This window comes from Dioscorea cayenensis, chromosome 2 (assembly GCF_009730915.1).
Source record: "Dioscorea cayenensis subsp. rotundata cultivar TDr96_F1 chromosome 2, TDr96_F1_v2_PseudoChromosome.rev07_lg8_w22 25.fasta, whole genome shotgun sequence".
NCBI lineage: Eukaryota > Viridiplantae > Streptophyta > Magnoliopsida > Dioscoreales > Dioscoreaceae > Dioscorea > Dioscorea cayenensis.
Genome location: NC_052472.1, coordinates 10,837,898 through 10,851,852, shown reverse-complemented (window position 1 = coordinate 10,851,852; position 13,955 = coordinate 10,837,898). Strand labels below are relative to the sequence as shown.

Genomic DNA, 13,955 nt, shown 5'->3' with positions numbered 1-13,955 from the left:
AGAGTCAATTTATGAACAGCACCCCACAAGTAGACTCTAGTTTAATAGATATATATTGATACCTACCTTGTTCACCAATAATTACTATCTATAATATAATATTAATATTTTATTATATATTGGGTCCCATTGTTTGAATTATTGGCATTGCAATCTAGGTGCCATCTGTACTAGTTTCAAATTTTTGAAGATGAAAATATATTTAAATTTCATGTGGGACCCACAAAATTCAAATTCTTGGAGAAGAAATCCAGGCGACAGCTTTATTTTGAATCAACCAATCTAGCGATGCCAAGTGGTGGTACAATGCGAGTGGCCATCATATGCCCTTCCTATGTTCTATTCACCGCCTAGGAGAAACTCTTTCTTCTAGGCAGACATCACTAATATCCTTCAATCATTTAGAGCTTGCTTGTTGTAGATAGTCAGGGACGGTGCCACTACCCTTTTATGGCATGATAATCGTCTTGAAGGTAGAGCTCCCAAAGATATCTGGCCCTACCTTTTTATCAACTATTCAACCCCCTATATTTTGATTAGGAAATTTTCACAAGATTACCCTAATCTAGAAGTTTAATTTTGATCACCCACCTTCTTGGATATCATGCATCTTTTATCTTCCATCCCAGATTGCTCAAGCAACCAAGGTGATATGAAGACTTGGCCTCTAGACAGTAGTAATAAGTCCTTCTTTATATTGTTCTTCTATTATTTTTCATGTCAATGGAGGACTTTGCAGTCCCTTGTACTCCCACTTCTGGAAAACCGGTTGTCTAAGTAAGATAACCATACTTTATTGATTGTCCTAGGAGGATAAAATTCTCAGCCTTTATAATCTAGCTAAGAAAGCTTGTAACGTCCATCGTGCCATAGATACTTGTGTCTTTTGTTGTGATGATTCTAAAACTGAAGAACATCTTCTTCCTACATGTAGTGTCACTCAGCATATCTGGTCATTTTTAGACGAATTTTGGGCATGCATTCTCTTCCTCATACTTTATATGAGGTCTGGACTTCCCGGATTCCTTCTTTGGAAGCCTAAGTATGGATCTTGTGGGATATGATTCTGAGATCCTCTTTCAAGAAATTATGGCTAGAAAGATATAACCAAATTTCAAATCTCATGTGCTTCAATATTCTTTAATTATTGCTAAAACCATTCATATGGTACTCTCTTGGATATCTGCAGCTCGAGACCTATAAGAGTGATTTCCAAGTGACTCAATCAGAAATCTTAGATACTCACTTAACTTCCTTAGCGCCAATTTTGCAGACCACACCGGCAAGTTGTCTTCTCAAACCCCAAGGAAGTGATCCCCCATCTAGCAGCAGTTAGAGTAGTCACCTTGTTTCCACAAGGAGGACTTCTCATATTCAGTTGCTCCTTTATCTTGGTTACGATTTCCTTTATGGGTCTGGCTTAGGAGAGCATCACCATTGGTAATTAACCCTAGCTCTATGCTTGTCTTGTAGTTCTCGTTCCTTTTCAATGGTTATTTCTTTTTTCAGTTCTGTCGTTGTTTTATATTTATTTCCTAGTCTTTGTTTTTGTTATAAGCTCTTGTTTGTATGTTCTAGTTTTTAATTCAATAAATTTGTTGTTCATCCACTTTATTAAGAAAAAAAAAGTTAAGAGTCTAGTAACCTTCCATGATTTAATTTGGACAAACAAAATATGCATATGGTATGCACCTAGAAATCCTTGCATGATATAGAACAAGAATTCTCAAACATAAAAACAGATTCATGGGAAATGAAAGTGGATGATTAATAAGTCACATATTTGTAAGTCAAATGTGAATTATTAAGTACCCAAAAAGAGGTTTAAGTCAAACATCTTATAGTTGTAATATTAAACATATAAAATTAGAGTTTCTACAATTGAAATGAAAAAAAAAAAAAATCACCTGACTATAGTAGGACCTAATTGTGCTCTAGATATTTCTCTTGATATTAAGAAAGTCGATGAACTACAAATAACACTTTGATCAGAGATAACATTGAAATAAAGTCTAAAACTACATTTAGAAAGTTGTTTGTCCATGAGAAAAAAGAAAAAAAGAACTACCCTTAAGAAGATGAACATTTTCAATGTTAGGAGTAAAATAATAACATCATAGAAACATACTTTTAAAATCAACATTCAAGAGGTTCCCCAGAAGTGGTGCAAGGTATACTTCATTTAATATTAACATACGCCCCCAATCAGCTGCAATTCAAACAGCCTAGTGAAGATTGAATAGATCAATCGTTGATAGGTGTCAAGCCATCCGTAAATGTCATCTAAATAGCAATGAGGTTCATATCATCAACAAATAAGAAAGTACAATGCAAAATAGTTTTCCGCTAACAGATTGCATGAAATAATTAGACTAAAAATGCAGGACTACCTCATAACTGAGCAAAAAATTGATACCATCAAATTACTTATATGCGAAATAAAACATTATGGAGCAGCTAAAAAGTCACATTTCTGACTTCTTCAAATCACTTTATTTCTAACTCGTTCATAAGTGACAAGATGTGATATGTTGAAGTGCCCTACAAGAGTGGTAATTAAACCATATCTCATCTCTCTCTTTGCCTTTCATTACTTTGTTTTCATTTTTTTTTAGTCATGAATTCTTACTCAAGGGAATGCTATCTAATTATGTGTGTTGCTATCTATCTCTCTCTATATTATCTTATTCTTGTATTCTAAGCTTCTCAATAATGGTTTATTATATTTTTTTTTAGTAGTGCCATTGTTTCTTGTGCTCAAATATTCCAATTGAATCAGATTCAAAAACCATTTGGTAACTCACCACTGATCAGATTATGTAACAAATTTAAAACTGTAGGTGAAAAAAAAATTCCCTATATAATTTGGTATCACAACATTGATCCGATTATTTGTCAAATAAAAAAACTGACTATGCGTAAACAAGGTTCCATGAAGAATTTTGCATCTTTCCAGCTATCATATTGGTGTACAAAGATAAATTCTGAAGGTCAGCAAAGCTTTTTTCAACATTCGTGAAGAAAAGAATTTGGTTCCTGTATTTACAATATTTGGTTGAAAAACCAAATTGAATGTTTGATCTAAGGCGTATAAAAGGAGTTCAACAATAAAGTGAGCAAGTTTTTTTATTAAAAAAATGGATAAAATCACTAAATTTATTAAGAAATGAAAAAACTGGTACAAGAAAACAAAACATAGAGCTTGAACAACAACAACAACAACAACAACGATAAGGAAAGAGAATTGAAGAAACAAGAATATCATAAAAAGCAAACTAACAAAGTATTCACCAAAGGTGAAGCACAAACAAAAAAAAAAATGAAATAGAAGACACAGAAGAAACTAAGATGCAGTGAGTCAGTGATGTCCCCAGTGAGGTAACATGGGAACAACTCAATTGCTGAAGAAGAGTCACAGACCAAGGTGCCGAAGCATTGAGGTTGTCTTCAGTACCGGTGCTCAGGAAATCCAGTGAGTGTTTGAGAGCAAGATCAGACTCGTTTGGAATTTGCTATTGTTGTGGGTCCCTAGCAACTACAATCCGAGAAAGGAACATATAAATAATCTTAATAATGATAAAAAGGAGTAAGCATACATAGTTTGAAAATTCTTTTATTTCTTTCCAGCCAAATATTCTAGAAATTGCTCGAAAAAGAAGATCCCACAACATCTGTTGTTTGGTTTCCGGGGACGAAATCCAATTGGTCCAGATATCAGCAATGGACTGATGGAAAATCTGCCGTCCATAGATTTCCCTAAGAAAGGACCAAACACGTTCAACAAAACTACAATTAAGGAAAAGATGATTAGCGGTTTCGGTAGCATGGTGACATAGGGCACAGATGCCTGTGGCACAAAGATTACAACCTCGTAAAGGAGATTGCCCAATGTAAGAATTCTATTGTCTCATGTCAACTAGAAAAAAGAGTGTAATCTTACTTGAACAGCCTATTTTCAAGAAATTTGGCTTTAGAGGGCAAAGCAATCCACCATCTAAGAGAAAATGATACAGGGATTACTACTTGAGCAGTCAGGTAAAGAATTCATGAGTGGTAATATATCCAAAGTAGAAGCAGTCCAAAAGAAGGTGGTGGGGGAAGAGGAGCCCTGAATGAAATTTTTAGTGGAGATCCAGGGGTGATGCAATTCTTAAAAAGGAATGGCCAAATATTTTTGGGGAGCTGACATTCTACAAATTTCAAGTCCAAGCCTACTTGAGTATTGAGAACTATTGATCTATACTGTTTTTCCTAAGTAGTACATAAAATTACTTCTGTGATTAATTTTCAGTTTTGCTTATATAGAAAGTATACAAATGTTTCAGCACATGATAAATTTAATTTCCTTATAATGTTAACTTGCGATGTTTTTTTAGCAGTTGCATATGCACAACTCTTGTTGATCCTGCATTCTAAATGAGTAAGGTATTTATGGAAAGAAGGCTAAAAGCATACATTAGAGACAAACCTCTCAATTCTTGTTTCAACATCTGCTACAACCTCAGCATTTAGAATAAAAAATTTTATGCAAAGTCAATCATTCCAAGAAGTATAAATTATAAAACTTATGACCTACATACGTACATGGGTGCTTTGATTGTATCTTGTTTATTTTGGCTCATCATTTGATCAACTTATGAGGATAAGACTATTTCCTCTAAAGTTTTCTGTTAAATGATAAATATCTAGGATTGATAATTTATGGGGGCATACAATCAAATATTATTTTCTCGAAGTATGATATAACAAACCAATTCTTTAAATGTATATACAAATATCTGCCAAAAGGATTATTTATGCAAACAAATGGTGGGTTTGGCTTAAAGGTCCATACCTGACAGTTAACATAATAAAACTCATTTAAAGCTTGAAATGAAGTGATTGATGTTCTCCATGGAGAATACTGAAAGTGCTCATAAGATTCATTTGCCAAATTTTTATATCCAAATTTACAGCATTGGCTAAAAGTATCCATTCAATATTGACCTCCTTGATATGAAAATAGCTCATAAATTCTGTTCAAGTTAAAGTTGGGTAAATTACATAGATGAAAGTAGGCATTCTCCACACATTTATAATTCATCATAAATGATAAACACTGTCAGAAACATAGATACATGTTGATATTACACAATTTCCATTTGAGAATTTATTTTGTGCACAGAAGTTTATGAGGCAACAATCCTCTGTAGGATGCCCCTCTGTTTTGCTTCTGCTGCTACTTGTTCACTCCATGGATGAGTACTAATTTATGCTTTTCTGTTGTGCCTTTTAGTGACATTTTGGATGATTGGAATAGTTGGAAGAATTGCTTAGGCTAATCTACTGAAGTTTTTAATAGCTCTCATGGAATCTAGATGCCAAAAAGGTTTCCATGCCCATCCTAAAATTTGTTTCTGAAGTTCAATTTAGATGCATCAAGATTTTAACTGAATATATTGGAAGACACATTTGTTCTTTGTTTCACTTTAAAGATATTTTTTATTATTAAAATTTAGTTCACAGAAAGTCAATTGTTTAAATCATAAGTTGTGTGTTCTTTATTTTAACTTCATTCGTTTCAATAGAAAAATAGAACTGAGAGATGACACGCATGCATCAGTATACTCATTAATTTTGATCTGAAAATTGAAAATGAAAAATTCATAACTTCGACAGCCCACTAAGCAATAAAAAAAAATCATTTCAACCATGCAAAATTTTTAATATAATATGTGAACAAACAATCTTAATTGAAATATATTTTCACAAGAAATCATAGGATGGTAAGACCAATGCTTTCTAATTCTTACATTACGGTGATAGCATTTTCATTAGACTGTGTTTGGATTGAAGGAAGTTAGTACTAATGCTTTCTTGTGCTTGACTGAATTAAGAAATTAAGATAGATAGGCAAATCAAAGACAACATATTGGACGAACTCTTGTCCTTACTTTCCTCTTAAACTAAGCAGAACTTAACCATTGTATCAGTTTTTGGAAATTATCTACAATAACTAGTAAATCATTTTGTAAAGCCACGAATATAAATCTTATGGCCACCAAAAATGGTTTTATGGTGTGTGCGATGACATACTAACAAAGATAACAGCTCTATCATATTAATTATGTATTATTGGACATCATAAAATTAGCGCATACTACACTAGATACATCTCAACAATAGAAGAGCAAAAGTTCAGGACTGACCTTAGTTCTTCCTTAAGAAAGCTGATTTGAGGCTCCGAGAGTACATAACCTTCTTTGCATATAGGAGACCATATACTTTGTCAATGGATTTGAAATAGGCAATACGTATGGTTTGCTTAATAATAATGGTAGCGATGATCATCCAAAAGCCAGTTATGAATCCCATTGTAAGACCTATATAAAACCATAACATCTCTGACCAATCTGCTTTTCCTTCTTCCTTGTTTGCACCTTGGGAATAATGTGTCTCATTAACACAATTCTGAAGAGGCGATCCACAGAGATCATGATTCCAGCTATAGGCTGATGGATCAAATGTCTGAAGTTGGCTGCCTAATGGAATTTTTCCTGACAAATTGTTGTGTGAAAGGTTTAAATAGCTCAAGAAGTTCAAAGTGGACAAGCTTGAAGGAATGGTACCAAATAAATTGTTCTGTGACAGATCAAGTGATTCTAGTTGTTTCATGTCACTAATGCTTCCTGGTATCTTCCCACTGAAAAGGTTGTATGAAAGATTCAGGAAATGAAGGCCACGCAGCTTAGTTAGTTCTTCAGGCAACTCGCAGGAAAGCTTATTGTTTGATAAGTCTATGCTGGTTACTAATGACAGAACCTTGGAATATTCCATTTGAAGGCCCTTTTGCGCTGATCAAGAGAGATTCCGAGTATGCAAAGCTAGGTGGAGAACTGCCCCAGTCAGCATAAGAAGAAAAGACCTGGCTAACAATGGAAAGCAAAGACCACAGTTCATTGTGATTTGTGACTACCATGGCTTTGAAATCTCCAAAAGAATGAGGAATGCAACCTGATAAGTTGTTCTGTGCAAGGTCCAAGATCTGAAGAGAGGATAGTTCTGATAATTGCTCTGGAATGCTGCCTTCAAATAAATTTGATCTCAAGCGAAGCACTATTAAAGAGGAAAGGTTTTCTCCAATCCATGTTGGTATGCTACCTGAGAGTTTGTTTTCACCAATATCAAGAGTGACCAACTTGTCCGCCATTTTCATGGACAAGGGGAGATCTCCAAAGAAGCCATTGTTTCTCAAATGTAAGGATCGGAGGTTGGTGAAGGACACAAGGCCATCAGGAATATTACCTATGAAATTGTTGTCAGATAAATCAACAATTTCCAAAGCAGAAAATGAATTCCAGCAATGGGGAATTCCTCCAGACATATCATTGTTAGATAGATCAAGCAATGTCAAGGTAGTAAGGTTACAGAAGAACAATGGAATATTGCCACTGATATGATTGTCAGATATAGAGAAAACTTGAATGTATGTAGCAGTTGCAAAGTAAGAAGGTATAAGGCCGTCGAATGAGTTGTTGCTGAGATCGATGACAAATAATGCAGTGGGAGTAAGCTCAGGCAATGGGCCTTCAAATCTGTTTGAACTCAAATCAATGAGAGTGAAATCGTAATTATTCAAAGAAGATGGTAGCCTCCCCTCCAAATTGTTATTTGATAAATTGAGTAAATACCGAGGAGAGGAACTTAAATTCCAGAACCATGGAGGGATGTTACCTGAAATTCCAGCATTTGACAAGCAAAGGTCACCCAATTGTGTCTGAGTTTTAACCCAAGTAGGAAAAATGGGGCCTACTTCGCAAGAACACATTCTTATAACATCACAATCAAAAGGAGGCTTCCAATGCTCACTTACAATTAATTGCAATGAGTTGTAGGACAAGTCCAAATATGCCAAATTTACTAGATTAGCAAAATGAGATTCAATTAAGACGCCCATCAAGGAATTTGAAGAGAGATGTAGTAGAGTCAATTTAGATAATTGGCCTATGTTCTCTGGAACTGTTCCATTCAGCTTGTTGTTTCCCAGACGCAATGTTTTCAGACCCTCACTACTTTCTGAAGCAGAACCATCCTTATTCTCCCAGCACATAGACAAGCCATCAACAAGATCATCAATGCCTCCCCTGATAGAGTTGCTTGTAAAATCTAAGGTCTGTAACTTGCATAAGTATCCCATGCCTTTTGGAAATGTTCCACTGATGTTGTTCTTGGATAAATCAAGCTCCCACAAGCTAGAGAGCTTTCCTGTTGATTCCGGTATGCCCCCCGTGACGCCATTGCCGGACATTCTGAACTGCTGCAGTTGGCTAAGATTTCCAAAACTCTCTGGTAACTTTCCACTTATCACATTCTCAGACAAATTTAGAAACTGAAGATGAACAAGATTCCTTATAGTTTCAGGCAATTTGCCGCTAAGCTTGTTACCCGCCCCATCAAAATAATGCAATAGTGTAAGATTGCCAAAGGATTCGGGAATTGCTCCACTGATCATATTCATTGACAAATCTAAGTATCGCAGGCTTCTTAGATCCCCAATGCCCCCAGGCATCCATCCTTGAACTTGGTTACTGGACAAATTAAACTTCTGCAACTTCTGCAGTCTTCCTATGCTCTTTGGCAACATTCCGATCTTATTATCAGACAAATCAAAGTACACTAAATTTGTAAGATTGGTAAGAGACTCCGGAATGCTTCCATTGAGTTCATTTAGTGACAAATCAAGTCTCTCCAAGCTACCAAGATTTTCCAAGGACTCTGGAATCACTCCATCAAAAGAGTTACCAGACAAGCTCAAAACTCTCAAGCTGCTCAAGTTACCAATGGTAACTGGTAACTTACCAAACAGAGCACAAGAAGAAAGATCGAGATGAGCAAGGTTATTGAGATTGAACAACCATTGAGGCAGAGTGATGTTCAAGTTATTTTGAGAAAGATCAAGCACACGAAGTAATGTGAAGTTGAGATGATGATGAAGCAGAGTAGCATCATGGATACCACCAGCTTGGAGTTGAGCATTAGAGAGTTTCAGGAGAAGAAGAGAAGGGAGCATATTAATGTCATGAAGACAATTATGAACATTAGAAAGGTTCACTCCACTCAAGTCAAGGTGATGCAAAGAACTCATTCCAGATAGCCAGTGGAGGTCATTTGCTTGTAGAAAGTTATAATAATAATTTGAGTTAAGATCAAGGTAACGCAAGCGTGATAGGTTTCCAAGGGAATGAGGGATGATTCCACTGAACCCGGCATTAGAGAGATTAAGGTACTTCAGGTTGGCAAGAGAACCAATAAAGTCTGGGATGGGGGAGTCATCGAAGTTGTTCATGCTCAAATCCAAGTGCTTTAAATGGCGAAGTTCAATGAGAGAAAAGGTCAACTTACTTGGTGGTATGTCATAATAATCAGAGAGATCTGAAGGGTGCCATCGGAGATCAAGCTTGATGACATGTCCGGATCCAGGGCTACAGCTCACTCCTTGCCATTTGCAACAATCTTGGCCAATCCAAAAAGAGAACGAGCTCTGGTTGTTGATTTGATGAATGCCTGCTTTGATGCTGAGAAGGGCTATTCTTTCAGTTTCAATGCACTTTATACCGTGGACAAAACTAGGAGGGAATATTAAAACAAAGGATGACAAACAAAACCATAAGTGAGAGATAAGCCATGAGATCAAAGAGAGATAAACCCTTACAAGTGTCTGTGGAGAAGTGTTTGATGGGATAGAAGATATGCATGCCTTATATAAGCATAATTATTAAAAGGGCTTTTACATATATACCCGACAATGTTCTTTTTTAGTACAAGAAAAACACTTAAATTATTCCAATATCTTTAAAAAATCTATTTAATTTTAAATTTACCGTTCAAACTAAATACCTTCGGTAGGGATAGCTTATTCTAGTTTCAACATGAACTCACCAAAGCTGTTGGAGCTAGCTTGCTTCTCGGATAAAGTTAAAGGTGCTCACTTTTTGACAAACCCAGTCAGCTTGATCGTTTTTTAGAGATGTTGAATTCTCAAGTAAACGCTAGACTTAAACTATATTTAGAGTGATGGTACATATAACAAGTTTGATTTAAACCATTTAACTTTCAATAAATTAGATGATACATGTTTACTATGCCAAACACATAAATAGTCCTTATTACATGTCTAATTTACAATTCTAAACGTCTTAAAAGTATTGTGGAAATCTTCTATCTAAAAAATCAAAACTTCAAGTAGGCTCCCACCTAATTTTTATGCACTTGACCTTAAACCTTGTAGGGTACGATAATTGATTGGTTGACTTGACTCAACCAACTTGTTTTAGAAATTTCATTAAGAGTTGGTGCATAAAAAATTTCCAAGAAATTTCGCACTACATTTGAGATGGAGTACAAGTGCACATTAAAGTAATAGTGGATTAAAATCATTGGTGACATTTAAAAGTTTAAATTATTGTTTATTTTGATCTTTGAATTGAAAAGGCATCCCACATCCTTTATTATATCTAAACTATAAGAATTTGTTTATTTAAATTCCCATATCCTAACTGCTTATTAGACTATTGACCTCGGATCTCTAGCATAAAATCATTCACGCTATTGGCAAGGACTAGTGTTGAATCCTCCTACGATGGGTGAGGGCATGTAATATATTTTTTTTTAAAAAAAAAAAAAAAACCCTCACGCCTCTTGACATATGGTTTATCTATTTTGTAAATGAGTGATACTATTTTTATTGAATAAATTTACCGAATAGGTTTTTCGAATAACGTGGATGCCAACTTGTCATCCACGTTATCATCCATGTCATTCTTTTTGTATCAATTCATATTTAAACTTTAAAATTCCTAAATTCTTAAAATTTTCAACAAATTATAAAACCATATCTAAAATTTTAAAATCTTAAACCCAAAAAATACAAAATCCTATATCCAAATATCTAAAAACTAAAACCCTAAATAATAAATACTAAACCCTAAAAACCTATACACCCTAAAATCCTAAGTCCTAAACCCTAAATAATATACTCTAAAACTCCCTACGGGGTTTGGAGGTTTGTGATTTACAATTTAAGGTCTAGAGGGAGGTTTCGGTTTATCATTTATGATTAAAGGTTTAAATTTAAGATTTAGATAATAAAAAAAATTAATTTTTTTTAAAAAAAAAGAAGAGAGAAAGAAAGAATGACATGAATGATGACAGGGATGCCAACTTGTCATCCACGTCACTTGGGCAACCTATTCAGTAAAAAATATCATTACTCCTTTGTAAGTACATGTCTATATATATATATATATATATATATAAACTCACATAAATATATTATTTGATTAACCCTGCTATGTTGAAAAAAATACTAAATAAATAAATTCATATAACTCAAGAGTTTTTTTTAAAATAAAGTGGATAAACCACTTTAGTAAAACAAAAGTGAAAGTACTATAATTCAATAGTTAAAACAAATAAAACTGCCACAGGATTCATAGCGCGCAATATTGGCCCCTTTGCAAAACTATTGGGTTTAAAAGCCCCAAGTTTTAGTTTACTAGAAGCAATGATGGTAACAAGTTCTTACTTATAGTTTTAGGCTTACTATCCAAACCCGCATCTTCCGGTGAAGGTGCACAAGGCTAGACGTCAATTCCCGACCTATGCGCATGGGTTTTGATTAACTTGCGCTTTGTCACATTTGTCCAATTTTTTTTTTTTAAGTTTTACTAGAAAGACAATAATGACTGAAATTTAAATCCCACTCTTGGTTTAAATCTAAATTAATTGAAAGCAAAGCCATACCACTAAACAAATTTTTGCTCAAAAAATACTAAATTGATACATTTAAATATGCTTAATATAATCATTATTTCTTGACATGCCAATGTTGATATAACCCAAAGGTGAGTACGAAAATTCGATGCAGTCAGGATTTTAAATTCTTCTCTAAACAAAATGAGTGGAGTAGTAATTTGTTCATTTTGTCAAAAAAGAAAAAAATTATTCTCTAAATAAATTTTACTTAGAGAAACACTCATGTAACTTGAGTTAAAAGAAAACACATGAAGATACATTTTAAATAAATTTTACTGTGCAGTAGGAGATTTGGGAAGAAATAAGATTTTTAATAAATTAAAATAAAATAAATTTTTCATGGCCAGTGGATCATAAATAGCATATAATGTCACAATAATTCCCTCCTCCAGCCCACATAAAACATGAAAAAAATATCCTTTAAGCATTCGGGTATAACTTGGTAAACTTTGCTCGTTGTTGTTGTTACTTATTTATTTATTTTATTGAAATGAGACAAACACATGTATAATCTGGGATGTGCGTGCGATTGGCAATGAGCGTCCTGCCTTGCGCCCTCACTCGGTCTGTATGGATATTATGTTATAAAACACGTTCTCATTGTAGGGGACTTTTTGGCTACCATTGCGTTTAACACGTTTTAAAATTATGCTATATGTATTCTACAAGTCATTACTTTTCATAATAGAGCTAATGTAACTAGACCAAAACCCTTTGACCTTTGCTCATTTTCTAAAAGGCTATAAAAAGTTCAAATAATTTTTCTTTACCAAAAGATAGAATATTTTATTGAATTAAATAACTAGTGGGAAATTTTTAACGACCAGTACTTAGTGTAGTGGAATGTTATGAGAATAGTGAATAGTCAGCTTCAAGGTTAAATCTTTGGGGCGGCACTACTGTGCAAATAAATCTGTAGAACATTGTGAATTACTATAGTAAAACTGTTTATTTACTGTTCATTTTTTAAATACTGTTTAAAATAAAATACTAGTGGGAAAATTTTAGAACCTCACCACCCCTCATGTAAAAATAAGATATTAAATAATGTCTCAGTTACATTTTTATATCCAATGCATTCAGTCTGTGGGAAAACCACTCCAAATAGTGCTGGTCTCTAAAATTTCATTTATTGGTAAATATAAAAATTGAACGGTTCACTTGCTGACTTGACTCAAAAATAAGGCTTTGGGTCAACTAAAACAGCGACAAGGAGATCATTCTCCTCTTATGGAAAAAAAGATCATGCGTATTCATATACACGTTCCATTGGTAGGATCCGATAGGTTGATTGACTTGACTCAAATGTAGGAGTTAGTAAAAAAAAAATCTCCACGAAACTGTAGGCCATTTGTAATGGGAATAGGTGCATATTAAATTAATAAATCGAAGTCATCGACGGAAGGATTGAAGATCACGGTAACAAGTAATGCATCAGGATTAAGCTCCTTGATGCTGCCAATGAGAAACAGCATACGTCTAAAGTTCTCAAGCTAGACGGTCATAACTCATGTAAATATATGATTTATATAGGTATAATTTTCTCAACAATCCGTGTATTTTTCTAAATTTACTTTTTTAATTTTTCTACATTAAATTATAACATTTTAGCCTTTTTACTATTTTAATTTAGCCATGTCGGTCTCCCTAAACTCTAAACTCTAATCCTATATCTCTAGACATAGCTCACTTAAAAGTAGTAGAGAAACGAAAAAGTTACAATTTAAAGCTTGGGACTAAAATAGTAAATTTTAAAAAGTAGAGGACTATTTGGAGAATTAAATCATTTATATATTATAAAATAATGCCAATGCCAAAAATAAATGTATTTATGTAATTAATGAGCCGACAAATAACATTGAATATTTTTAAAAACCACTACAGAGCACAGTGATGTCTCAGTTTGACGATAAGTAGGCAAACATGGGTTTACAATCTTGTGCACACAGTACTGTAGAATATTACCTACTCATTGTTCAAATGGACCAAGTAATGTACACTAGGTCCCAGTATGAGTCTCTTATGGAGGAGATTTATTTTGCCAACCACCAGAGTTATATGGAAGTGAATTTAATATTGTGGGGCTATAGTCTCTGACATATTATTTTAGGTGCATGTAGTAGACGTTCATTACTCTACGTGTTAGTCCACCCCACATGATG

The 13,955-nt window shown here is 34.1% G+C and overlaps 1 protein-coding gene across 1 annotated transcript; it reads right to left on the bottom strand.

Annotated features, from left to right (window-relative positions):
• Positions 1-6,189: 6,189 nt before the first annotated feature.
• Positions 6,190-10,793, bottom strand: LOC120272482 (receptor-like protein EIX1). Its single transcript, XM_039279315.1, has 3 exons — positions 10,738-10,793; positions 6,905-9,605; positions 6,190-6,801 (listed from the first exon to the last, which is right to left on the bottom strand). Exons 1-3 carry the CDS (start codon positions 10,791-10,793, stop codon positions 6,190-6,192), a joined length of 3,369 nt encoding a protein of 1,122 aa, XP_039135249.1.
• Between the last annotated feature and the right edge of the window lie 3,162 nt (positions 10,794-13,955).